General features: G+C 42.4%; 1 protein-coding gene across 3 annotated transcripts in view; it reads right to left on the minus strand.

Moving 5' to 3' along the window:
* Nucleotides 1-506: 506 nt before the first annotated feature.
* LOC123368006 (vitamin D 25-hydroxylase) overlaps nt 507-27,239 on the minus strand; it is a 39,553-nt gene continuing 12,820 nt past the window's right edge. For all 3 annotated transcript variants that reach the window (XM_045012432.1, XM_045012433.1, XM_045012434.1), the window contains 4 exons: nt 17,003-17,144; nt 6,099-6,731; nt 2,096-2,425; nt 507-723 (listed from right to left, as the gene is read on the minus strand). In XM_045012432.1, coding sequence (XP_044868367.1) covers nt 548-723; nt 2,096-2,425; nt 6,099-6,731; nt 17,003-17,144 — 1,281 coding nt within the window. In that variant the 3' untranslated portion in view covers nt 507-547. The remainder of the gene's footprint in view (nt 724-2,095; nt 2,426-6,098; nt 6,732-17,002; nt 17,145-27,239) is intronic.

The raw sequence follows: 27,239 nt of genomic DNA on the forward strand, positions 1-27,239 counted from the left end.
TTTGAGATTTCATGAGAGGACTCTGACTGCAACAGGTTTCATCCAAGCTCTCCAAATTTATCAGAACATTCTCCCAAACTAAAAACAGTTTTCTGCTTATGTTAAAAATTTTAGAAACTATTTTTCTCAACTTTATTTAAATATCATGTATAATAGAAAATATTGTGTGTCAGTAGCTGAATTTTTTATTAATCTTTAAATAGGGTAATTCAATGAAATTTTGAAAGTTGAAATGAGAAATGGAACCTGATCTAGATTTTTGAAGTGAGAACAGAATCTATAAGCACATGAAAAGTATTAATGTCTTTTCTGTGAAAATTACATACAAGTGCATGAAATACCTAAAAGCCTATGTATAAGACAAAACTTGTGTGTAAGTCCTTTACCAGAGAGTGTTTACAATTCTTGTTCTTTTGGCAAGACTATGAACAAGATAGTTGTAAATAAAAGATGGGGCCAGATACTCAGCTGCTGTAAATTGGTGCAGCTCCATTTATTCAGTGGAGCTATTCCAGTTTACACCAGCTGAGAGTTAGGCCCATATGCTTTAACGTCTTTCAGCACAGATGAGATATGGCTGTGGTTGTAATGTCATGCCTAATTTTGGCTTCAGATTTGGAATCAAAGCATGTGGAAAATGCAGGTGAAACCGCTGAAGTAATGAAGTAAAAAACAAAAACATTTCCATCCTGGCCAGTTGTTCTCCAAGACAATGTCTTCTTCCTGAATAGAAAAAAAAAATTAAAATTACAGTAATCATGTTTGTACTCACATTTAAAAAAAGAATAATTATTTCTGCTTCTACTCTAAGTGGAGCTGTTTGGACATAATACTGGGTCTGATTCATAGGAAAGGATATGTGCAAATTATATTAAGGGTCATATTTTAAAAACATTTGTAGTTTTGACAACACAAGTACCACTGGATCGAATCCTGCAGTCTTAATTTAGGCAAAAACTGCTAATGATATCAATGGGATTTTTGCAAAAGACAACAAAATTGTGCCTATTGTCTATTGCCAATCATCAGTTGGTAATTACCCATGAATATCACAGAAAAGTGGGACTTTTGAACGGATCTAAACTAGGATAGTGTAGTGGCTTTATACACTAATTCTCATTCCATGCATAATAGACAGCCTGGAAGCATAAAGGTGCTTGTGGGAGAAGCAGATAAATAGACAGTCAAGGCTAGCAGAGTTGATGAAGTACAAGAGGCAAGAAGCAATGTGATAAGATACAAGAGCAGATAAATAGGAGCAGGTTAAATTGTTAGTAAGACATTTAATTTATTTTGTTCTAAAGCTTGAAAACACTCTCCAGATTCTGTAAGATGAAAGCTTTAGTCTGAAGGGTTTGGGGGTTTTGCTATTTGCTCAATTGATTTAATAAAGAAACCACATGCTATATGATCGCTTGAATAATTAGGACACTGTATTCCGTAAATGCATCTGCAGCATCAATCAAGTAGTTCTGGATACTCCAAATTTCTGCTCCAAATCAATTGTATTTATTTTCCCAAAAAGTGATCAATAGGAAAAACAAAATTAGCTGACATCCTAAATCCAAATTTAAAATAAGGTATTTATATTTTGCAATTTCAAGTGCTCAAAGATGGAAACTGGATTATGAAAATTGATCAGACACAAAAATCTGCTGCATCAATTGCCAAATAAACAAAACTCAGTTAGAAACCACAATGACAGAGGCTGTGTAAAATCCTCAGATAAAACAAACTTATAAAACATTAAATGACATGATCACTTTTTGTATCTAAATGTCCTTTAATTTATATAGGAGACACCATTACACGACATTGCCAGGGTTGCTGGAACAATTTATATAGTGGGAGTGCTGACAGCCATTGAACCAAATCGTAAACCCTGTATATAATGGAAACCACTTCAAGCCAGGGAGTGCGACAGCACCCTTAGTTCCAGCACCTATGGACTTTACCAAGCCTCTGACGCACTGTATTAAATATAACTTTACAAACAGTTGTTTTATCATAAGTGTAGCTTTTTTACATGATGCTGTCTATTGTGGATCAGTTAACACTATTGTATATAGATGTATGAATAGGCATGAGCTCTTACCTAGTGAAAAAGGAACAAATGCATCTTTCTTGATGAACTGCCCACTGCTGTCCAAAAACCGTTCAGGATAAAACACTTCTGGGTTACTCCAGTACTTTTCATCAAAGTGTACAGAATAGAGGTTTGTAATTATTGTAGTGCCTTCAGGGATAGAATAACCACGCACAACTGTATCCTTAGAAGTTGCATGGAAAATACCTAATGGAGCTATATTACAGAACCTTAAAATTTCATGTAGAACTGCTTCAGTGTAAGGCATTTTGCATTTCTCGTCTAAAGAAGGTGTTTTGTTTGGGCCCACGACTAAATCAATTTCTTTATGAACTTGCCCTGTTAGAGAAAAAACCTTTAGTTGCAAAATACATTAATAATTTGTGTTAAGACTAGAAATGCCTTAGTACTTAGTGCAGCACCTAACAAGCTAGTATGGTAGATATTTTCAATTTTTAATTTCCTCTCGTACTCATTCCACTACTGACAGTTTTTTCAAGCCTCAAAGAAATAGTAATTTCACAACAAACTGGAGCCGTAATCTTGATTTCAATGTTTTTCTTTACTCAATAAATTTCTCCTTTCAAGGAGCTCATGAGAATTGGAATAAGTAACATCACATTCTAGATAGCTAAGATGAAGTATATTAAATGCAAAAAGAAAAAATCAAACACAAGAGAAGACCATGTATAGAAAATTCAGAATTAAGAGCTACTTAATTTTTTATCTAATTATCCCAATGTAGTACATCACATATGTTGTGTAAAATCACCCACCATTTTAAGAATCTTGAAATAGTTAGGCACACTATGGTAAAAGTCAGAGGAACAACTCTAGATGGATTCTGGATTTTTTTTTAACTTTTTGGGATATAAATTAAACTATTTCTCTTTCAAGTTCTTTTTTAAAAATGAAAAAATATAATTGGATCCTTTAAATCAACTCCACATTGAAAAATCACATAATAGTTTGCTCAACAGGGCAACAGCTCATTTACTCTTTTTTTCCTGATGTACTTTATCAATGTGTTTGCTAATGCCATTAGACAGCCCCTAAATCACATAAAATAGCAGTGATACAGCTTGACTGGCATCAATACACAATACATCTAGACAATGAAGATCTATTACCAAGTTCTTAAAATGAAACTAACCTCTCCAATCCCAAAGAAAGTGCATGAGATAGATCAGACCAGAACCTTAGTGCATTTTGTAGTTAACTATTATTTTTGATACATGTTGAGATTCTCATGTGGAAAATGTATACATAAATGCAGGGTATTAATATTATTTACTGCTATGTAAAGAATCCTGAGCTTATTTTTCTCCCAAGGGCTAACAGAAGTTGAGATCACAGGAGAAATTTAGAGGAGAGGGATTGCTTTGTGTTTTAACAATACAGTGCCTCTTAAATGATCTGGTTGAGACACAAAACTCCACACAGTGCCTAGTTTCTGTCCACTGTTGGAAGATGATGTTTTGGGGAAGACCTAATGCAGAAGGGAATAAGGCCGTAAGCTGCCAGCGTTGCCAACTTAGCAACTTTGTCACTAGATATAGTGACTTTTGGGTTTCCCTAGTGAGAAAATAAGTGTAAAAGTGACCAGTGACAAATCTAGCGACTTTCACTGCCAATTACAGTGACATTCAGAGAAAGAAGTCACCAATATCTAGTCACAAAATCATTCACAAGCAGCTCAACAGTGTTAATAAAATCCACTCCATGATCTTTTTACTACATTCTGTTGCACACCAAGTCAACGTCATTACATCTCAATTGAGCATGTCCTCAGAAGGAATCACATTCCAGGATTTCTTGGGCTGAGATCACTATAATCTGCAGATGAGGAAAATAAGTTTGTGGAGGCTAATTAAATACTTTACTAAAGCCAAGCACACTTTGGAGAGAGCAGCACATTAGCCAGGGTTTGTTTTTACCCAAATGTGTTCTTTCTTGCCACCCAATAGTAGGTATCAAACCCTGTGATGAAGGAAAAAATGGCTAATGGAGTGGGTAGGGTGGGGGAGGCAGGTTAGCCAGCGAGGAGAGCCGCATGGAGGGAAGGTGGGGTGGAATGACACAGGGGTACCATGCCTCCAGGAATGAAGCCCTTACTACAGGATCAAAGGTAGAGCTAGCTTGATTTCAGTTCCACTTTACTCCTTCCCCTGGCTTGGCCTGGGGTTAGCTGCCCAGCTGTTTTCAGAAATGAAACCCTGGAAGTGGGGGAAAAAGGGGTCCAGCTAATGGATTTTTGTTTTTAAATCTATTTTCTTGGCTCCCTGCAACGCCAAGCTCAGGTCAGGTGAATGCCTCTTCCCCCTGGTTCTGGACTCTCCCTTTCACTAACCTGTCAGCTCAAATCCAGGCTGACAAGAAAGGAAGGCTCAGCTGAAATTAACCAACCTCAGCCAACCTGGGTTGCAGTGTACAGAGTGCCCTTCCCAATGAGCAGAGGGCTGCAGTTTCCTTCCCAATGAGCATGAGCAGAGGGCACCCTCCTTATGAGTGTACTGTTATAGTTGCTTCCAGTATGCAACAGAATGTAGTAAGAGCATGGGATGGAATATATTAACACTATTGAGCTGCTTGTGAATGATTGTGACTGTACTTGGTTTTGTGTGTGTGTGTGTGTGTGTGTATATATATATATAGAGAGAGAGAGAGAGAGAGAGAGAATTCTCTGGAAATTTTGTTCGGTGACATTTTGGACTCCTTTTGAGTGTTTAAACAGCTACATCTAGTGACTTTTCAGGGTTTGTCTGGTGACTTCCTGCTATGTGCAGTTGGCAACGCTGTATGCTGCTTTTAAGGTAAGAATGATCCTGTATTATGAGGAAATTAAAAGAGAGTAAATATAGCTAGTTGTGAAGGTAATTATTAGCCTTCAATTTTTTCCCTTCTATCTCATGCCACATACATACAAACATTTATTGCTATCCCCTAGATCTTAGCTGCTGACAAGGTGTAGACATATAAATGTGGAGTTTAGGAAATCCTTCTGATGAAATAGAGGCCCTCCAAAATGTATAAGATATTTTAAGTGATGGTCCCTATGCAATTACAATCACAATTTCTGTGGAATCGCCAAGATGTACAGGAGAGCACGGTTAAACCAGTTAAACAAATGTATGAAAATTAAACACTGAGCAGAATTCTCTGCTGGTGTTTGTTAATGAGTACAGCTTCATTGAGGTCAAGGCAGCAGCATCCATTTACATGAGCAGAAAATTTGGCCCATCATATATAAAATAGCAACTTTTCACACAATAATATTTAAGCCATTTAACTGGCCTCTTCCCCAAAGGATTAAAAAGTCTTAGTTCAACCCGAGCACTTACAAAGTTGTGATATGAAAAAACAACACTTCTCAGAAGGTGTGTGAACTCAGAAAGGAAGCTAACTAATGACATTTAATGTTCAAGTTCCTGCACTAAAACGTCAATGTGACCATCTTCAAGAATACATGTTAGCATTGTACTTCAGAACTATGCTAACACTGGTTGTTTTAAAATGCTCATATTGTCTTTTTCCCCCTAATAATCAATGTAAATACATATAAGTGCATAGTACATACACCTGTTATGGATTGATGCACTTAAGGATTAAAAAATGGTTCAAAGAGTTACCCAAAATCTGATTTACACTTTTTTGCTGATTCTTGCATTCTTTTGCCAGCCAGTATTCTGAGTCATCATATTGTTCAACCTACACACAATAAAAGTAAATCTCTCCTTATTTAAAAAAAAGTTCACTGAAGTGTTTACAAAAAAAACCCTTAAAATATTATCCTAATGGTAACTAGATACCCATTTTATCTGCAGATAAAATAGCATTGGCATGTCTGTCTGCAATACATTAAGAAAGGGAGATAATGGAGTAATGCACACACATTTTTATTTTTACTAAGGATTAGTATTGGCAACTCCAACACACCACATTGAAAATGCACTCTAAATTCTCACCATAAAGGCTACAATATCAGTTCCTCAGAAATGACAAACATTCTTACCTTGAATGTTCGGATAAAGAGCCATAAACAATACTGCCCATCTTAAAACATTTGTTGTGGTTTCTGTTCCAGCGATGATAAGTTCTCCAACAGAGAAAATTAAATTTTTGGTTGAATATGTAGACTCTGGATCATTTTCACTTTGATCCATTTCATCTAAATATGCATCAATGAAATGTTGAGGTGACTGAGGCCTCCTCTTTTTAGAGACACGCTCAATAAGTTTAAGCAAAAAATTATAGACTTCAGCTGCATTCTTAAACAGTTGTTGATGTTTTCCAAAGGGTAATATGCCAATCCAGGGAAAAGAATTATACAAGAACACTGAAGCACTAGCAACTAATTCAATGTTTTCACTAAAAATATCTATCATGTGCTGAAATTCAGTGTCTTCATATGTAAAACGTTCTCCAAAGATAATCAAATTAGTAATGTTTGAGACTGCATTTGTTATCAAGGGTTTAAGATCAAAGGGTCTGCCTTTGTATGTATCAATGGCATCAAGAAAAAACATGGATTCTTCTGAAATTTTGTGTTCGAAGGACCTTTGACCATATCCAAAACAACGAAAGCTGCTTACAGCTAACTTGCGATGCTCTGTCCAGCCTCTACCGTATCTAGAGTTCAATAAACCTGAAAATACATTTTCAACAGTGTTTTATGCATAGCTCTATATCCTTATTAAACAGATAACAAAACTATGAAAAACAGCAGTCCATTCTAAAAGTAAATTCACAAATAGAGATGTCCCAGTGTGGTAATGTTCACTCCAGTGCAGGAAAGATTCAGATGTCTATTTCCTCATTAACGTATATAAGAAATGTGACCCAAAGCACCTGTGTATTCACAGCCTACACAATATTGTAATAATATGCCTCATGGGGTATCATATGAAAACACATCCTACATGCTATTGTAATAATATGCCTTTTGACGTATCATTTGAAAACAAGTAACTTGCTTGTCAATAATATCATGGTGAAATTTATATAGCAAAATTATATGTAAAGGTATTAATTTCTTCTGTATGATGTTATTAGGAAATATTCAAAACCAGACAGCTCTTCCTAGGAAAAAGTTGTTAAACAGGTCTGTCCTTAAACAAAGGAATGTGTGTTTACCCCAGTTTACATGTAAGTAGTAAACAGGATCACCAAGACAACCAGGGGAGGAGATAGCAGGAAACAGAACAATTTGCATTTCAGCAAACAAAGGTGGGGGAAGAAAGAACATGGAGCTTCCTTCACCACCAGACTCCAAGTGCCTTCCTCACAGCCTGAATAAACTTTACTTTGAGGGGTATTGTTCAGGAGAATCCACTTCAGAGATTCAGTGGATATAAAAGAAAGGGTCAGAGAACTCCAAGTTATCACTTTCACCTAAGATGACAAAGGCACCAGAACCTCTGGAAGGATCCTGACCAAGGAGAGAGTAGGTCACCCTCTTGCTAGAAGATTGTGAGTGAGAAAGGCCATCTTGAACAAAGCCTTCAACCAAAACTTGCTAAAATAAGTTTTAGATGTGTGTTTTCACTTTTATTTGCTTGTGGCCATATCTAACTTTATCTCTTATTCTTGAACTCACTTTAAATCTATTAAAACTATTGATCTAAACCAACAGTGCTGTGTTTGTACCCAAGTGAATGTCAACTCCAGTTAATGTAGCAAACTGGTGTGTTTTGTCTCCTTAAAGAAGCAAATTAACTATATTATTTCTTTTAACTGTCCAGGAGAGAGCTGAACATTATAGTGAACATGATTTTGGGAAGTTTCAGGACTGGAAGTGTGTTTGGGTCACCCTGCAAGTAGTAACCCAGACTGGTGAAAACCAGTGTGGGGCTGTACACAGGCTATGGTGGTCAGAGCTGCTAAACCACGGGTGTATAACACACAGATACTCAGGGTGTGACCTGCATGATGGTAGGTTAGTTGTGAGCTACAACAGCAAATATTGCAAAGCACTCAAGGTTGCAGGGCAGGCAGTGATAACCCCTCATTGGTCTGGACTGCACTCCAGAACATGACATATATTTATTAGCAATTCCCTCAAATCCTGATGAGAGTTATGTACATCTCTGTGCAAAGATGGGATAATAGACACTTTGTCTCTAGGACCCAAAGAAAAAAAAACCACCAGCAAAACAAGAAAAAGGTAAATTGTTTTAGTTTCAGAGTGATGAGTTGCACGGTGTATATGTCAATGAATACAGGATGGCTCTGGCTACAGATAGGTGTCACCTTTATTTACCCACCCTTACCTACAATCTCAGAGTGTCAGGCACTTGGCTTCTTAATTATGCTATAGCAATTCATTTTTATCTAATATAAAGGCCTTCCTGTGTAATACAGAATGGGGTTGGGGTTGGGGTTATGCTCTTATTTTTTTATATACTGACACACTTTTAGCTATGGGAGAATATTTAGAAGAGGTTATTCACCTTGTGCAGTAACTGAGGTTCTTCAAGATGTGTGTCCCTATGGGTGGCTCCAAGTCAGGTGTCAGTGCGTCCCGGTACCATCAATAGGAAATTTTCTATAGCAGTGTCTGTCAGGGCCACGTGTGAGCAGTAGTCATCTTGCGGTGAAGTTGGCACCTTGACTAGCATGTGCGCAACCCAACACCCTCAGTTTCTTCTCTCCCATAGAGTCCTCACTGTGAACTCTGAAGTAGGGGGGGGGTAGACAGTGTTCTTGTTGAATAGGCCCTGATGGGGGTTCTATTTTGAGTTGTTCATAACACATCTAGATGCAGTTGGAAATCCATTTCGATAGTCTCTGAGTGGATACTGTAGAGCCTTTGGAACACTCTGTCTTTGAAACAAAAATCCTTGGGGATTTTCGAAAGGGCTTTGTTCTGTCCAAGTAAAATGCTAATGCACATCGGATACCCAACGTATGTAGTAAAGTCTCTTGTGTATTCGCATGAGACTAGGGATAAAACATAGGTAGGTGAATCGGTTGATTGATGTGGAAAGAGGATGATATTTGGGGTATAAATTTTGGATGTGGTCTCAGTGTGACTGTCCTTGAAGAATATAGTGTATGGGGAATGAGCCATAAGCCCTCTATTTCTCTTTTGCGGATGTAATTACAACCAGGAACACCATCTTCATTGATAAGTGGAGAAGGGAGCATGTGGCTAGTAGCATGAAACGGGCTCTGGGTAAGGCTTTTAAGCACCAAGTTTAAGTCCCATAGTAGCATGGGTTCGCCTATTTCTGGGTACACATTTTATATGCCTGTGAGAAAACGTTTTGTCATCGAGTGTGCAAATACTGATACGCTGTCAACCTTATGGTGAAAGGCGGTAATTGGTGGTAGGTGTACTCTAGCTAAGCCTGTGGAAAGCCCTGAGTTCTTTAGTTGTAGTATGTATTCCAAGCCTAACAAGAGTGGTCCCTTAAGTGCAGATACGTGCTTGTTCTGGCAACATAAGGAGAATCTTTTCCATTTTTGGAGGTAAGTGGTACATGTGGTTGGTTTTCTGCTGTTTACTAACACCTGTTTTACTTGTTCCAAACAGGTTAGCTCATCATGGAGGAGCCATGCCCTCACTTGAAGTTTCTCCAGGCTCAGGTGGAGGACTTGACCTTCATCTTGTGAAACAAGATCCCGTCACAGAGGGAGATTGTGTGGCGCACAGATTGCCATGTACTTCAGGTATGGGTACCAGGTCTGCCTGGGCCATGTCAGAACTATAAGTATGACTTTGGCTTTGTCAGTCTGTATCTTGTGTCTTACTCTTGAGATTAGTGGTATCGGTGTGAATGCGTACAGGAGAGGAGCATCCCATCAGATGAGAAAGACGTTCCCCTAGGTCGTGGTCCCAGGCCTACTCATGAGCAAATTTGTGGACATTTGTTGTTTCGTGCTGTCACAAATAGGCTGATGAGTAACCCCCACATTTGGAATATGTGTTGTATGATACTGTCATTCAGTTCCCATTCGTGGTCTCTGCCTTTGTGTTCTGGCAGCCTGGAAGGTGTGAAGTGGTAATGGTGATGTTGTGATTTAAGCATCAATTCCATAATTTTATGGCATCTATGCATAGAGAATGAGAACAGGGTCCTCCCTCTTGATTTATGTAGAACATACATGCAATGTTGTCTGTCATGACTCTTACTATTTTGTTTTTTATCATTGGGAGGAAGTGACTGCACACGTTGTGAACCATGTGCAGTTTGAGCAGGCTGATGTGTAAGTGTGTCTCTGGAGGAGACCACTTCCCTTGGATTGTATGCTGATTCAAGTGTGTGTCCCAGTCGATCAGCAAAGCATCTGTTGTGATCAGTATGAATGGTGGATCCTGTTGGAATGGGATCCCTGATGGGGCTAGCGAAACCCAATCATATTATTTCCAAAACCCATTGATCCATGGTGATGGATGCCCAAGTGTGAATAGAATGAGCACAGTCGGTGACCAAAGATCTGGGTATGTGTAGAAGGCACTGGTTGTTGGGAGAGATCGTTCAAACCCTTGACCAATGTTTCAAAATTGTGTCTTGCCCAATGGTGTCTGGGACGCAGTAGGCTGAGACTGTGGGGTTCAGAGTCTCTGTGGGCATTGTCTCTGTCTCTGGAAGTCGTAAGGTCATTGTCTTTGGAAAGTACTCTCCTGGCCACGCTGGTATGGTTGATATCTTCTCCGCCTGTTCGAAGGTGTGTATATGCCTAAGATGTGGGGAGTTGTCCAGAAGTCCTTCATGGAGTGAAGGACCTTGCCTGTTTTGGCCAAGAACAACTTGTCTCTGTTGAAGGGGAGATCTTCTACTTTGACTGTAAGTCCTTCAGATTCTGGATGAGTGTAGCCATGATGTTCTATGCATGACTATCGCTGTGGCTGTTGTTTGTACAGCCATGTCCACCATGTTGAGGGATGCCTGTAGTGCTATTCTTGCCACAATCTGTCCCTCGTTAAGGACTGCCTTAAATTGTTCCTTCCTCTCCTTGGGGATGTCGTTAAGGACCTGTCTGAGTTTCGTGTAACTGTCGTGGTCATATTTTGTGAGGAGTGCAACATAATTAGCTGTGTGGAATTGTAGAGTTGTGGATTAGTATACTTTGTGACTGAATAGATCTAGCCTCTTCCAGTCTTTTTGTCTTGTGGAGTGGACCTGTACTGGGTTTGTCTTCCTCTTTGATTGAGCACGGCTACCACTAATGAATTAGGTTGAGGGTGTGAAAAGAGGAAGTCCATTCCTTTAGTTAGGGACATAATATTTCCTGTCAGCTCTTTTACATATCAGGGGAATGGTGACTGGTGTTTGCCATGCTGTTTCTGCTGGCTCCATTATCGCATCACTAATTAGCAATGCTATTTTGGACGTAGATGATGTGTGTAGGATCTTTAGAAGTTGATGCTGGGTCTTGGTCACTTCCTCAAATGGGACGTTTTAGCTATGTGCTTCATGCCGGAACAATTCTTGGAATTTAAAGTCATCTGCAGCCATAGGAAGCGGTGGCATGTCAGCCTCATCCAGCGATGATGATGAATTATGGGCAGGTGATGTGTCTTGTTCCATTTCCACTTCTCTGTCATCCTCATTTCCTCAGGGGCCACTGACAGCTCCTGTACTGAGGTTGTAAAGGAACATGGTGTCTCTTTTGAGGTCTGTTGTATTGATTCATGTAGGCTGCCTCTGTGTCCCATTACGGCCATTGCATCGGGAATGACATAGGTGGACACATCCATGGGTGTCTGAACCATGGCTGTATATTTCGGCCTCAGTGGTCTCTAGATCTCATATGTCCCAGCATTGGCCCGGTACCGGACAGTGAGGAGTGGCACGATGAAAAGGTGCCCTTCTCTAGACTGTCCTCCTCATTGCTGGAGAATGGTGGCATGATGCTGTTAGTACCGGTGAACCTTGGTACCGTATAGTGGTGAGCGTGGGGTGGAAGATACTGCCATGTCTTCCTGTTGTATAAATTGGTACAATACCATGGACTTAAAAAATGTCAGCACCAAAGGGCACGGCCCTGAAGGCGCTGTGGTCAGAGATGATTATTTATGGGTTATCTTGCTCTGTGCTGGTGGTGCCAATGTGTTGTAGGCACCGGAGGTGGAGGCATTGGCATTAAAGGCTGTGGTACTGTTGCCTTCACTGGTGTTGATGGTACCATGGAGGAGGAGTTTGGCTTGTGTTTGCCTCTCGACTCCTTAACCTTGCTAGTAGGGCCCCAGTGTGGGTGGTGCTGGAGGTTCCTGGTGCATCAAAGGTGTTCACTCTTGGTGTAGTTGGCACTGAGGATAGCGAACTTGCAGGAAACTGTTTTCTTTTCAACAGTTCTCGCTGCTGAGGCGATGTCTCTCTTCTCCTTGCTTTCTTGGAGTAGTGAGTATTTGATGTTTCTGCCAATGACTTGCCTGGAGAGTCCCTGATTGGGGAGTTCTGCTGTCCAGATTCAGAAGCTGATTGAAGGGATTTCTTCATAAGAATGAGTTTAAGTTGGAGATCTCGATCTCGTCTGGCTCTGGTTTTAAGGTTGCTTCAGTGAGCGCACTTTTGTGGTATGTGCAACTCACGTAAGCAACAGACATAGAGTGAGTGGCCATCAGAAATCGGCATTGCAGCCTTACACAAGGAACATCTTTTGAAACCTGGTGAGCCAGACATGTTTTAATGTCCCTTGTTGAGGTTGTTTTTAAATAGAATAACTAAAGATTTTTTTTTTAAGGGAAAGAGAAAAGGGGATGAGAAATATCTAGACTAGTAACTTACTAAACCTAACTAACACTAATAACTGCTAACTAATTCTAATTATTTCTTTAGGTTGTCTTTCGACACCGCTACAGGGCTCTGTCTCAGGCCAAGGAAGGTTGAGAAGGAACTGAGGGGGGGATCGGGTCACGCATGCTAGTCAAGGCGTCAACAGCACCGCGAGACAAATACTGCACATGTGCAGCCCTGACGGACACTGCTACCGAAAATCTCCAATTGACGACATCTGAAGTGGAGCACCCAGAGGGACAGCACTTGAAGAAGAATTCTTTCTTATGGACCCAATGGCTGACAGTGATTTCCTACCCTCCTTTTTTCACCAACCGATTTCTTCTGATATGGCATTTTGTGTCCATACTGCTTATCTCAGAGTACATGTTATACCAGTACTCCATAACCTAATAATAAATGTTCAGATTTAGTTCAAAGTGTTAGTTTTTAGAGTCCTGCATGGTTTGAAACTTGTGAGACTGCTTCTCTCTGTGTGTGATTCTGCTACAATAGCTATCAGAGAAGACACACAAGTCAGAGATCCCTCAGTATAAAAGAGAAACTGATGATGGCAGGGCATCCTCCAAGAAGAGACCTTACTTGTACTGCTCGGTCCACCAGTGTGCATTGTTAACACTTTGTGTTCACTACAAAGCCCATCTTTTCTCTTGGGTATCTAGGAGGTAGTGAGTTGATGGGACAAGAAATACTGCTTTGATGGTAAGGTTATTATGTGAATACTAAATTTTATTATACTTCTAGGCAGTTCAATACATTAAACCAGTGGTCCCCAAACTGTGGGACATGCCCCCCGAGGAGGGTGCGGAGGAACATTTGGGGGGAGGGTGCATGGTGGGGCCCGAGTCAGCCCCTAAGAGGGGTGGGGAGGAAGCAACACCTTGGCCCCTGCTCTGCCCCCAGTCCAGCTCCGGCCCCAGCTGCAGCTCTGTTCCAATCCCAGTTCCACTCCACCTCCAGCCAATCTCCAGTTCCAGCCACAGCTCCACTCTGCCTCCTGCTCAGTTCTGCCCTCATTCCCTCTCCATCCCTAGGCCAGCTCTGCCTCTAGCCCCAGCTTCTCCCTCATCTCCAGTTCTGCCCCCAGCTCCACCATCAGCCCAAGCTCCTCTGCTGAGCCAACTGTGCAGTAATGGAGGGGGGATGAGGATAGATTCCATTACTGGTAAGAGGGGTGAGGGGGTGCAACAGGAAATGTTTGGGCACCACTGGGTTAGACATTTTAAAAATGTACTACTGTTTTTAACCTGAATTTTAGACTGATAATGAATAATATAAAATAATAAGTTAAGTGAACTCAGATGACAAAATGCTGACGCCACAGTACTATAGTGGTAGTCTGTAGTGATTTCTATAGTTAAGGTTGAATTCCAACTTCCGTATAGGCCCCCATTTTTCAGATGCTCACATTTATGTCCACAATTTAGCTGTGCAATACTTTAAAAAAAACCAACAACAACACATGGTTCCATGGGGTGGATTCTATTCTATACCGATTATTTTAAGTCCCTCATCAACGTAGTAACCACTGAAGTGCTCTGAGCAACCTGACTAATGTTTGTTCCATGTAGTTCCTTCTTCCTCTCTCGAAGGAGAAATTGTGTGGGGTTTTTAATAAATAATTTTAATATATTATATGTGCACTCTGTGTTTATATTAGCAAAACGAAGTCAAAGACGCATGGTTTGCACTTGGAAATAAAGGTGATGTCTGTATGATGCCTCATATTTGACAACTGCTCCCTTTACTACTGTTTTATCTATGTCAGTTGCAGAATATGTACACAGCCATGCTTACAGGGCCAGTTGTCACAAAGTGTATTTACCTGGTGGGAATTCCCTCAGGGAAGAACAACTTTAAATTCCAGCTGAGCTTCATAGGATTCCCACCAGTGAAGGCTGCCCCAGGAGAGCTGCTAAATCAGCACATACCATGGCTAGTCTGGGCCAGTTTTGCCAACTTGGAACTCATAACCTCTCGGTGGAGTGAGATTCGAGGGTAGTTTGCACCACTACATTCCTGCTTCTGGTGGATTTTCTGTTGCTGGATCCCAGAGTCCAGATCCTACATCCAGAGATTAATCTAGACCATTACTTCTTCACCATTACACAGAGAGGGTCCACAGTCAAAACACTTCAATTGTGGACAACTCAAGGAGCATAAGGGTTTAAAAGACCCTATGTGTCCTTACCTCAGTTGTTATATTGGGAAATTGATTCTACATGAATTTAAAAGGTGAATTAAGAGATTCAAAATTCTGCCTTTGTCTTTCTCCAAAAGATCAGTTCATTTCTTTAATTTTTCTAGGTTTGTCACAGGCACAGAAAAAAATAATGAGCAAATTATATTTTGAATGACAAAACATGTGAAGGTTTTTTGATTCCACTTGAGTTGGGAAGGATAGCAACAGAGCTCTGAATGAGAGTGAAAATAGTCTACAGCCATGAAGATTTTAATGCAAGGTCCAACTATATCTGAAATGAAAAGTAAAATTCATTGGCATCATACTGCTTTCTTCACAGCTAAAATGGAACAAAAGCCCATGCATCCAAAGAGAAACAAAGCTTCTGCATTCTAAGAATTTTAGTCTTTATTTTGCAAGAATGAATATATATGATGTGTGCGCACAAAATCTGTTTTAGTTACTTTTCTTGCTACTTAAATATGTTAGTTAATGTTTGCCCCCAGTTCACTTGGAAGGAAGAAGGGAGGAATGGCAAAATTACCCAGTCCAGTGACCAGAAATTAATATAAAAGAGAAAATGGGGAAGAGAGAAGCAATCTGTGTTAGGAGAGCTATCTGGACCTGAGTAATTAAACCCTGAGGGAAAATATTCCTGAGTCCAAGACGCTGGCAATCAGCATTACAACTCAATTCAGTGAAATGCTTTTTCTTGTAAAATATAGAATAATTCACTCTCCTGGACTGTGACTTCTAATAATTTTTTTTGGTTATGGCAGTGTGACACCAGCTTCCTATTGATCATCCTGAATCCACACTGATGAAAAACTCATAGAAAACAAATTAACACACAAAAACGGCCAGACCTGCACGGGAGGCAGGAATGGACACAATAGAAAAAATATTCAAATAAGATCAACACTGAACAATTGGAAGACTTGAAGTGGCAGATGAAGAAGTGTAGCTTCTGCATAAACTTCTTTCCCTAACCACTGTCAAAAAAGTGACTGAAAAGTTCCAAAGTCAACAGTGCCCTGGGTTGTGTGTGATCACCAGTGAGGAGGGAGGGGACTCATGCTGCAACCTGCTACCCAGTGATGAGCTGCCAAAATCTTAACAACCAGTTCCCTATAAAAAGTTCTGATTTAAGGGGGGGGGGGCGGCGGAGCAGGGGGGAGACACTCGTGGGGCTGGGGGCCCCTGCAGGGCCTGGGGTAAATTGCCCCATTTGCTCACAGTGCCCCGGAGCTCACAGTGCCCCCCCTTACCTTGCCGGCAGCTCAAAGCATCAGGACAACTCAGGAGCTCAGCTGAGCTGCCCAGCTGCTGGCCATGCTGCAGCTCTGCGGGGTGGGGGAAGCGGAGGAGAGCCCAGGGGAGACATCCTCGTGGGGCCGGGGGCCTCTGCAGGGCCTGGGCCAATTGCTCCACTTGCCCTCTCCCCTCCCCTCTGGCCAGCCCTGGAGCTTGCAGCAGCCCCCCCGACCTTGCCAGGCCACTCAAAAAGCGGCAGCAGGACGACTCCCAAGCTCTGCTCAGCTGCCCAGCTGGTGCCGGCGGCTGGCCATGCTCCAGCTGGGGGGAAGCGGGGGAGAGGCCCGGGGAGCCTCAGCCTCCCCAGCTGGGAATCCTGGGAGCAACAGGATGGTCCGGCCCGCGGACCAGAGTTCTTTGCCCACCCCCTGGCCCTTTAACAACCGGTTCTCCATGGAGGTCTAATTTTAGCAACCGGTTCTTGGGAACCGGTGGGAACCTGCTCCAGCTCACCACTGCTGCTACCACAGACCATAAGAACATTAACTTTAGGGCTTAAAGAATTCCACTTCCCTTGCTCAGGCGCACAGCCCACGTATGGGACTCTTTCCCAGACTATCTTTAGAAAAGTGTCAAATATTCTGGAATAGGAGATTAAAAGATTGGGAAAGTAATCTAAAGCAAGTATCCAATGTAATAAGAAAATATTATCTTCCCTTTCATGACAGCAATACATACCTCCCATATTTGTCAGCTTCATGAACAAAGGAAGAGATGGTCTGTCTGCAAAAACTTCACTTTGATGAACCAGGCATTCTTTTACAGCATCATAACCATTCAGTACAATAGCAGATATACCTCCAAGATCAAGACTGAAAATCTTTGAAAAGAACAAATGAACAAAAGTGCACTAGTAAAATTAAACTGCAAGTCATTTTCAAGAATAAGTAATGGAGACAATACTGGAAAAAGTAGAACTAAGCATCACTACAATAAATATTTCTTAAACTGTTTCCAGATTGCAAGTATAAACATTGTTCAGAATAATCTTTTCTCCCTAAACTTTAGATTATAAATTCTTTAAGGCTGGGACCATGTCTCTATGTGTTTTTTGAACAGTGCCAACTACAATTCAGCTCAAATTCTATCTGAGGCTTTTGAACACTCCTGCAATATAAATATTAAATAATAATATTAATAGAAAGATATTGAACTGACAGTTCCATGAAATCCTCTGTTCATTATGAGTATTATTTATCCACAAAATAGGTGTGCCATGCAAGTTTCCCAAAACTATCCCCTACTCTGATTTGCAGGAACCATCTCTACAAGTGAGAAGAAAGGCATGGTGATGAAACTATGTAACCCTGGGTCTCCATACCATGCCATCCTTCTGCACTTCTGCCTGCAGAGCTGCGCCCTCAGTAAGCAGCTGCCATACTATAGAATACTATATTCTCATGGGGGCCCCTGGGGGGCCCAGGGCAAATAGCCCCACTTCCCCCCGGCCCCCGGGCAGCCCTGGGAAAAATAAACATTTAAAAACCTTCTGCATCTCAGCACAAACCCAGTTTTGAGAAAACTTCTTTTCAAGTCACCTTTACAAGGTATCACTGGTTCTCAGCATCAGCTAGTGCTAAAAGGCACTAAAGCTCATTAAAAGCGTTGGACAAATATTTTCCATCAAAACTTTTTTTGGATAAAAAACTAGGGGTTTTTAAAAAGCAGAAAAAATCACGGACAATGTCTGCTTTCCTTCAAAATTTGTTGTGGTTTTTTTAATTGAAAAGCTGAAATTAGTCTGCCAAAACCTGAACATGGTTTAGGGTTTCAGAAGTGTGTGGACAAATATTTGCTGCTTGCTGTGTTTGATTGTTTAAAGAAACAATAAAAAAAATTCTGCTTTAAAAAAATCCAAAACTTTTGAACCACCTCAACTTGTGATCAAACGCCTGAGCCCATCCAGTCAGAGATTTTTCCAGGTTTCTGATATTCTGCTGGCTTCCTTGACTCATATCTGTCTCCATAACTTTGGCTTCATTTAGGTTAGAACATAAGAATGGCCATACTGGGTCAGACCAAAGGTCCATCCAGCCCAGTATCCTGTCTACCGATAGTGACCAATGCCAGGTGCCCAGAGGGAGTGAACCTAACAGGTAATGATCAAATGATCTCTCTCCTGTCATCCATCTCCACCCTCTGACAAACAGAGGCTAGGGACACCATTCCTTACCCATCCTGGCTAATAGCAATTAATGAACTTAACCTCCTCCATGAATTTATCTAGTCCTCTCTTAAACCCTGTTAAAGCCCTAGCCTTCACAACCTCCTCAGGCAAGGAGTTCCACAGGTTGACTCTGCGCTGTGTGAAGAAGAACTTCCTTTTATTTGTTTTAAACCTGCTGCCTATTAATTTCATTCGGTGCCCCCTAGTTCTTATATTATGGGAACAAGTAAATAACTTTTCTTTATTCACTTTCTCCACACCACTCATGATTTTATATACCTCTGTCATATCCCCCATTAGTTTCCTCTTTTCCAACCTGAAAAGTCCTAGCCTTTTTAATCTCTCCTCATATGGGACCTGTTCCAAACTCCTAATCATTTTAGTTGCTCTTCTCTGAACCTTTTCTAATGCCAATATATCTTTTTTGAGATGAGGAGATCACATCTGTACGCAGTATTCAAGCTGATAGCCTACCACGGGTTTATATAAGGGCAATAAGATATTCTCTGTCTTATTCTCTATCCCTTTTGAATGATTCCTAACATCCTGTTTGCTTTTTTGACTGCCACTGCACACTGCATGGACGTCTCCAGAGAACTATGCATGATGACTCCAAGATCTCTTTCCTGATTAGTTGTAGCTAAATTAGCCCCCATCATATTGCATGTATAGTTGGGGTTGTTTTTTCCAATGTGGTACATTTATCCACATTAAATTTCATTTGCCATTTTGTTGCCCAATCACTTAGTTTTGTGAGATCTTTTTGAAGTTCTTCACAGTCTGCTTTGGTCTTAACTATCTTGAGCAGTTTAGTATCATCTGCAAACTTTGCCACCTCACTTTTTACCCCTTTCATTTATGAATAAGTTGAATAGGATCGGTCCTAGGACTGACCCTTGGGGAACACCACTTGTTACCCCTCTCCATTCTGAGAATTTACCATTTATTGCTACCCTTTGTTCCCTGTCTTTTAACCAGTTCTCAATCCATGAAATGATCTTCCCTCTTATCCCATAACAACTTCATTTACATAAGAGCCTTTGGTGAGGGACCTTGTCAAAGGCTTTCTGGAAATCTAAGTACACTGTGTCCACCGGATCCCCCTTGTCCACATGTTTGTTGACCCCTTCAAAGAACTCTAATAGGTTAGTAAGACATGATTTCCCTTTACAGAAACCATGTTGACTTTTGCCAACAATTTATGTTCTTCTATGTGTCTGACAATTTTATTCTTTACTACTGTTTCAACTAATTTGCCCGGTACTGACATTAGACTTACCAGTCTGTAATCGCCAATCACCTCTAGAGCCCTTTTTAAATATTGGCATTATATTAGCTATCTTCCAGTCACTGGGTACAGAAGCCGATTTAAAGGACAGATTACAAACCATAGTTAATAGTTCCGCAATTTCACATTTGAGTTCATTCAGAACTCTTGGGTGAATGCCATCTGGCCCCGGTGACTTATTAATGTTGAGTTTATCAATTAATTCCAAAACCTCCTCTAGTGACACTTCAATCTGTGACAATTCTTCAGATTTGTCACCTACAAAGGATGGCTCAGGTTTGGGAATCTCCCTAATATCCTCAGCCGTGAAGACTGAAGCAAAAAATTCATTTAGTTTCTCCGCAATGACTTTATCATCTTTAAGTGTTTCTTTTATATCTTGATCATCCGGGGCCCCACTGATTGGGTAGCAAGCTTCCTGCTTCTGATGTACTTAAAAAACACTTTATTACCTTTTGAGTTTTTGTCTAGCCGTTCTTCAAACTCCTTTTTGGCTTTTTCTTATTACATTTTTACACTTAATTTGGCAGTGTTTATGCTCCTTTCTATTTACCTCACTAGGATTTGACTTCCACTTTTTAAAAGATGCCTTTTATCTCTCACTGCTTCTTTTACACGGTGGCTCTTTTTTTAGTTCTTTTACTGTGTTTTTTAATTGGGGTATACATTTAAGTTGGGCCTCTATTATGGTGTCTTTGAAAAGTGTCCATGCAGCTTGCAGGGATTTCACTCTAGTCACTGTACCTCGTAATTTCTGTTTAACTAACCTCCTCATTTTTGCATAGTTCCCCTTCTTAAAATTAAATACTACTGTGTTGGGCTGTTGAGATGTTCTTCCCACCACAGGAATGTTATATGTTATTATATTATGGTCACTATTTCCAAGTGGTCTTGTTATAGTTATCTCTTGGACCAGATCCTGCACTCCATTCAGGACTAAATCGAGACTTGCCTCTCCCCTTGTGGGTTTCTGTACCAGCTGCTCCAAGAACCAGTCATTTAAACAAACCCAGTTTTTTCAATCTTTCCTCATAGGTCATGTTTTCTAGACCTTTAATCATTGTTGTTGCTTTCCTATAGACCAGGGGTCGGCAACCTATGGCATGCGTGCCAAAGACGGCACGCGAGCCAATTTTTAATGGCACGCTGGAGCCTGTCCGGACTCCAGCATGCCATTAAAAATCCTGCCCAGCCTCGCCCGCTCTCCTCTGCCCTCTGCTCCCCCCATGGGAGCAGGGAGCAGAAGCACAGCCGTGCGCACGGGGTGGGCAAATAGCCCCACTCTCCCGGCACAGCAAGCCGCGGGATTCGCGCTCCGGGGCCGGAGCACCGGCCAAGCGCAGCAAGCTGCCGGCCCCTCCCCTGGAGCCCTGCCGCTGCGTGCAGTGCTCTGGGGGGTCGGGGCTGCGCGCTCCCATGGGGCAGCATTTGGCTCTGCGGGGAGGCAGACACGCTCCCTGCTCAACTGGAGCTCTGCCGCTGCCATGCGCAGCGTTCTGAGGGCCGGGGCTGTGCTCTCCCGCGGGGCAGCGTGTCTGGCTCTGAGTGGAGCCTCAAGGTAAGGGGCCCAGGGCTGGGGGGGGTTGGATAAGGGGTGGGGGCAGTCAAGGGACAGGGAGCAGGGTGGGTTGGATAGGGGGGTGGGATCCCAGGGGGGTGGTGGCTAGGGGTGGGGGTCTCTGGAGGGGGCAGTCAGGGAGCAGTCAGGGAGCAGGGGGGTTGGATGGGGCATGGGATTCCTGGGGTTTGTGAGGGGGCAGGGGGTGGATAGGGGTCAGGGCAGTCAGGGGACCAGGAGCAAAGAGGGTCCTGGGGGGGCAGTTAGGGTGGGGGGGTCTCTGGAGGGGGTGGTCAGGGGACAAGGAGCTGAGGGGTTGTATGAGTTGGGAGTTCTGGGGGACCTGTCAGGGGCAGGGAGTGGTTGGATGGGCATGGGAGTCCCGGGGGTCTGGCTGGGGACTGGGGTGTGGATAAGGGTCGGGGCAGTCAGGGGACAGGTAGAGGATAGGGTCCAGTCCGAGGACAAGGAACAGGGAGGCTTAGATAGGGGGGAGGGTCCTGGGGGGCATTTGGGGGCAGGGGTCCCAGGACGGAGTAGTCAGGGGACAAGGAGCAGCGGGGTTGGGAGTTCTTAGGGGGGCAGTCACCCAGCCCTCTCCCCTGAGCCCTGACCCCCACACATACACCACGCCCTCTGCCCTGAGCCCTGCACACCCCCCAGACCCCTGCCCTGAGCCCTGTACCTCCCTCATACACACCCAGCCCTCTGCTTGACTCCTTCATCCCCCCTCCCCAACCCTAGCCCTGACACCGGCACCCCCACCCATACCCAGGCCCCCCTCTGCCCTGACACCTACACCCCCCCCACATACCCAGCCCCTAGCCCTGACTCCAGCCCTCTGCCCCCAGCCCTCTGGGTCCCGGCCCCGCACAGCCTGCTGCTGGTCTTGGGTTCTGGCTGACAGACCCTTGCCAGCCGGGGTCCCGGCCGCAGGCCTCGCTCAGCCCGCTGCCGGCCTAGGTGAACAGAACCCCAGACCAGCAGTGGGCTGAGCGGGCCGGCAGCGTAAGATCAACATTTTAATTTCATTTTAAATGAAGCTTCTTAAACATTTTGAAAACCTTGTTTATATTACAACACTAGTTTAGTTATATAATATATAGACTTATAGAGAGAGACCTTCTAAAAAACATTAAAATGTATTACCAGCACCCGAAACCATAAATTAGAGTGAATAAATGAAGACTCAGCACACCGCTTCTGAAAGGTTGCCGACCCCTGCTCTAGACATGTCCAATTTGTCTACCTCTTTCCTGAAATGTGCACAGAACTGGACACAATATTCCAGCTGAGGCCTTATCAGTGCAGAGTAGAGCAGAACAATTATTTCTCATGTCTTTCTTAACAACACTCCTGCTAATACATCCCAGAATTATGTTAGCTTTTTTTTGGAAAGTGTTACACAGCTGACTCATACTTAGCTTGTAATCCACTCTAACCCACAGATCCCTTTCCGCCGTACTCCTCCCTAGGAAGTAATTTCCTATTTTGTATGTGTGCAATTGATTATTCCTTCTTAGGTGGAGTACTTTGCTTTTGTCCTTATTGAATTTCATCCTATTTATATCAGAGCATTTCTCCAGTTCGTTCAGATCATTTTTAATTTTAATCCTATCCTCAAAAGCACTTGTAACAATTTCCAGCTTGATACTGTCCTCATACTTTGTAAGTGTATTTCTATGCCATTATCTAAATCACTTACGAAGATATTGGACAGAACCAGACACAGGATCAATCACCGCGGGACCCCACTCAGTATGCCCTTCCAGCTTAACTGTGAACCACTGATAACTACTCTCTGGGAATGGTTTTCCAATTGATTATGCACCCACCTTCTGGAAGCTCCATCTAGGTTTTATTTCCCTAGTTTGTTTATGAGAAGGTCATGCGACACAGTATCAAAAGTCTTACTAAAGTCAAGATATACCACATCTACCGCTTCCCCTCATCCACAAGGCTTGTTACGGTGTCAAAGAAAGCTATTGGGATGGTTTGGCATGATTTGTTCTTGACAAATCCATATTGACTGTTCCTTATCACTTTATTATCTTCTAGGTGTTTCCAAATTGACTGCTTCATTATGTGCTCCATTCTCGTTCTGGGTACTGAAGTTAAACTGACTGGTATGTTATTCCCTGGGTTGTCCTTATTCCCTTTTTTATAGATTGGCACTATATTTGCCCTCTTCCAGTCTTCTGAAATCTCTCCAGTCTTCCATAAGTTTTCGAAGATAATCACTAACGGCTCAGATATATCCTCAGTTCAGCTCCTTGAGTATTCTAGGATGTATTTCATCAGGACCTGCCAACTAGAAGACATCTAACTTGTCTAAGTAATTTTTAGCTTGTTTTTTCTCTATTTTAGCCTCAGATCCTACTTCCTCTTTTCACTGGCATTCACTAGATATCAAATTGCTACTAATCTTTTTGGTGAAAACTGAAACATGGTTTTACAAAAGGTAGATCGTGCCAAACCAACCTGATCTCCTTCTTTGAGAAGGTAACCGATTTTTTAGACAAAGGAAACACAGTGGATCTAATTTACCTTGTTTCAGTAAGCCATTTGATATGGTTCCACATGGGGAATTACTAGTTAAATTGGAAAAGATGGGTATCAATATGAAAACTGAAAAGTGGATAAGGAACTGGTTAAAGGCGAGACTACAACGGGTCGTACTGAAAGGTGAACTGTCAGGCTGGAAGGAGGTTACTAGTGGAGTTCCTCAGGGATCAGTTTTGGGACCAATCTTATTTAATCTCTTTATTACTGACCTTGGCACAAAAAGTGGGAATGTGCTAATAAAGTTTGCAGATGACACAAAGCAGGGAGGTATTGCTAACAAGAGAAGGACTGGGATATCATACAGGAAGAGCTGGATGACCTTGTAAATTGGAGTAATAGGATGAAATTTAATAGTGAAAAGTGCAAGGTCATGCATTTAGGGATTAACAACAGCATTTTAGTTATAAATTGGGGACACATCAGTTAGAAGTAACAGAGGAGGAGAAGGACCTCGGAGTATTGGTTGATCATAGGATGACTATGAGCCGCCAATGTGATATGGCCGTTAAAAAAGCTAATGCAGTTTTAGGATGCATCAGGCGAGGTATTTCCAGCAAAGATAAGGAGGTGTTAGTACCATTATACAAGACGCCGGTGAGGCCTCATCTGGAGTACTGTGTGCAGTTCTGGTCTCCCATGTTTAAGAAGGATGAATTCAAACTGGAACAGGTACAGAGAAGGGCTACTAGGATGATCCAAGGAATGCAAAACCTATCTTATGAAAGGAGACTCAAAGAGCCTGGCTTGTTTAGCCTAACCAAAAGAAGGCTGAGGGGGGATATGATTGTTCTTTATAAATATATCAGAGGGATAAATATTAGGGAGGGAGAGGAATTATTTAAACTTAGTACCAATGTGGACACAAGAACAAATGGATATAAACTGGACACTAGGAAGTTTAGACTTGAAATTAGACAAAGGTTTCTAACCATCAGAGGAGTGAAGTTCTGGAACAGCCTTCCAAGGGGAGTAGTGGGGACAAAAGACATATCTGGCTTTAAGACTAAGCTTGATAAGTTTATGGAGGGGATGGTATGATGGGATAGCCTAATTTTGGCAATTCATTTGGCAATTGATATTTGATTATCAGCAGGTAAGTATGCCCAGTGGTCTGTGATGGGATCTTAGATGGGGTGGGATCTGAGTTACTACAGAGAATTCTTTCCTGGGTGCTAGCTGGTGAGTCTTGCCCACATGCTCAGGGTTTAACTGATCACCATATTTGGGGTCGGGAAGGAATTTTCCTCCAGGGCAGATTGGCAGAGGCCCTGGGGGGGGTTCGCCTTCCTCTGCAGCATGGGGCACGGGTCACTTGCTGGAGGATTCTCTGCAGCTTGAGGTCTTCAAACTACAATTTGAGGACTTCAATAACTCAGACATAGGCTAAGGGTTTGCTACAGGAGTGGATAGGTGAGATTGTGTGGCCTGCGTTGTGCAGGAGGTCAGACTAGATGATCATAATGGTCCCTTCTGACCTTAAAGTCTATGAGTCTATGAAACAAAACAATCATTTAGCACTTTTACCATTTCCACATCTTCTGCTATTGTCTTTCCCCCTCATTGAATAATGGGCTACCCTGCCCTTGGTCTTCCTCTTCCTTCTAATGTATTTATAGAATGTTTTCTTTTTACCCTTTATGTCTCTGGCTAGTTTAATCTCATTTTGTGCCCTGGCCTTTCTAATTTTGTCCCTACATGCTTGTGTTGTTTGTTTATATTCATTCTTTGTAAGTGGACCTAGTTTCCACTTTTTGTAGGACTCTTTTTTTGAGTTTCAGATCACTGAAGACCTCCTGGTTAAGCCAGATAGACTCTTCCCATACTTCCTACCTTTTCCTGTGCCTTGAGATAGTTTGCTCTTATGCTCTTAATAATGTCTTTCAAAAACAGCCAGCTTTCTCAAACTGTTTTTCCTCTTAGAATTGCATCTCATGGGATCGTACCTACCAATTCCCTGAGTTTCCTAAATACCTATCTCATATCTCTCAGTCACTATTGAGGGGTCTGTGCTTGCCTCCATTCGACCCACAATGCCAACCTCCACTGCCCACTTCCTAAATTTAAAAAAAAAAATCAATCATGTTCTTTCATGTTACCCCACATGCTTGGGAGGTGCTCCCCATACACATCCACAAAACAACCTCATTATCCACCTTCAAATCCCTCCTCAGCCTCTCCTCTGCTGTAATGCCTACAAAATACATGACAATGCTGTTGGTGCCTATTATGCTGACATTGTTTACTTGTACTCCCCTCTGTCTGTATTTCCATTTGTTGTCTCTTGTGTTATACATAGATTGTAAGCTCCTTGGGGCAGGAGATTGTCTTTTTGTTCTGTGTTTGTACAGTGCCTAGCACGATGGGGTCCTGGTCCATGACTAGGGATTCTAGGCACTATGGCAACACAAATAATAAATAATAATTTTGTCAGGGAATTAGGAATGTTATAGTGTGCCCTCACCACCAGAACACTCCCCTCACCAGTGGCAGGACACTGCATTGCAGGGACTCATCCTCTCCAGTGCCTCCCTAAGTTGTTGTTCCTCCAACCAGCCCAGCTCTCAGTCCAGACCCCTTCCAGGGATAACAGAAAATCTTAACTCAAAATAGACACCTAGGCATTTAAGTCTATAATATAAATACTAGCCCTTCATAGATACCCAAGGCCAGTGCTGTCAATGTTAGGTTACTTGGGTTACAGCAGGGAGAGTCTTCCTTCCCTATCCTGACTCCACCCAGAAATGGCCCCTAGTAGAAGAAGCCCACCCTTTTCAACTAGCCCACTCAGCCCTGACTGCACTCAGCCCCTTCTAGATGCCAGAAGACCAACTCTCACTGGTTCTGCTGCAGCTCATCATGAGAGACTTCTTTAGTCATCTCCTGGTGATATGAACTCAGTGCTCTTCCCTTCCAGTGGGATATTTTCTCATGGTGGGGTGTGCCAAGACTCTGGGGGCCCCAACAGGGGGCAATGAATGCTTGGTACTCCTCATCCCACATGGATCCATGGGTCTTATCTCCTGTTCCTTCCTGTGAAAAGAAATCTGTATTTCCATGTTGTATTCCTGACCGGTGACATATATGGAATGCACAGGGCTATATCACCAGGTACCATCTTGTGATGTGTGGACTGGTGTCTTTCATCGCTAGCATCCACTATAAGGAGGCACAGTCACCATACGTATTCCCCGGGCCTGGGTTCCCCTACCAGCCACTGGGAACATGGCACTGAACATGCAGACGACAGTGGACTGCCTGTGATGATTTGGTCTGGAAAGACTTTGTTACACATCCCAGAAAGGGGAACCATGGAGTGACCTGGCTGGAGGACTGAGTC

This window comes from Mauremys mutica, chromosome 4, assembly GCF_020497125.1.
Source record: "Mauremys mutica isolate MM-2020 ecotype Southern chromosome 4, ASM2049712v1, whole genome shotgun sequence".
Taxonomy (NCBI): Eukaryota; Metazoa; Chordata; order Testudines; family Geoemydidae; genus Mauremys; species Mauremys mutica.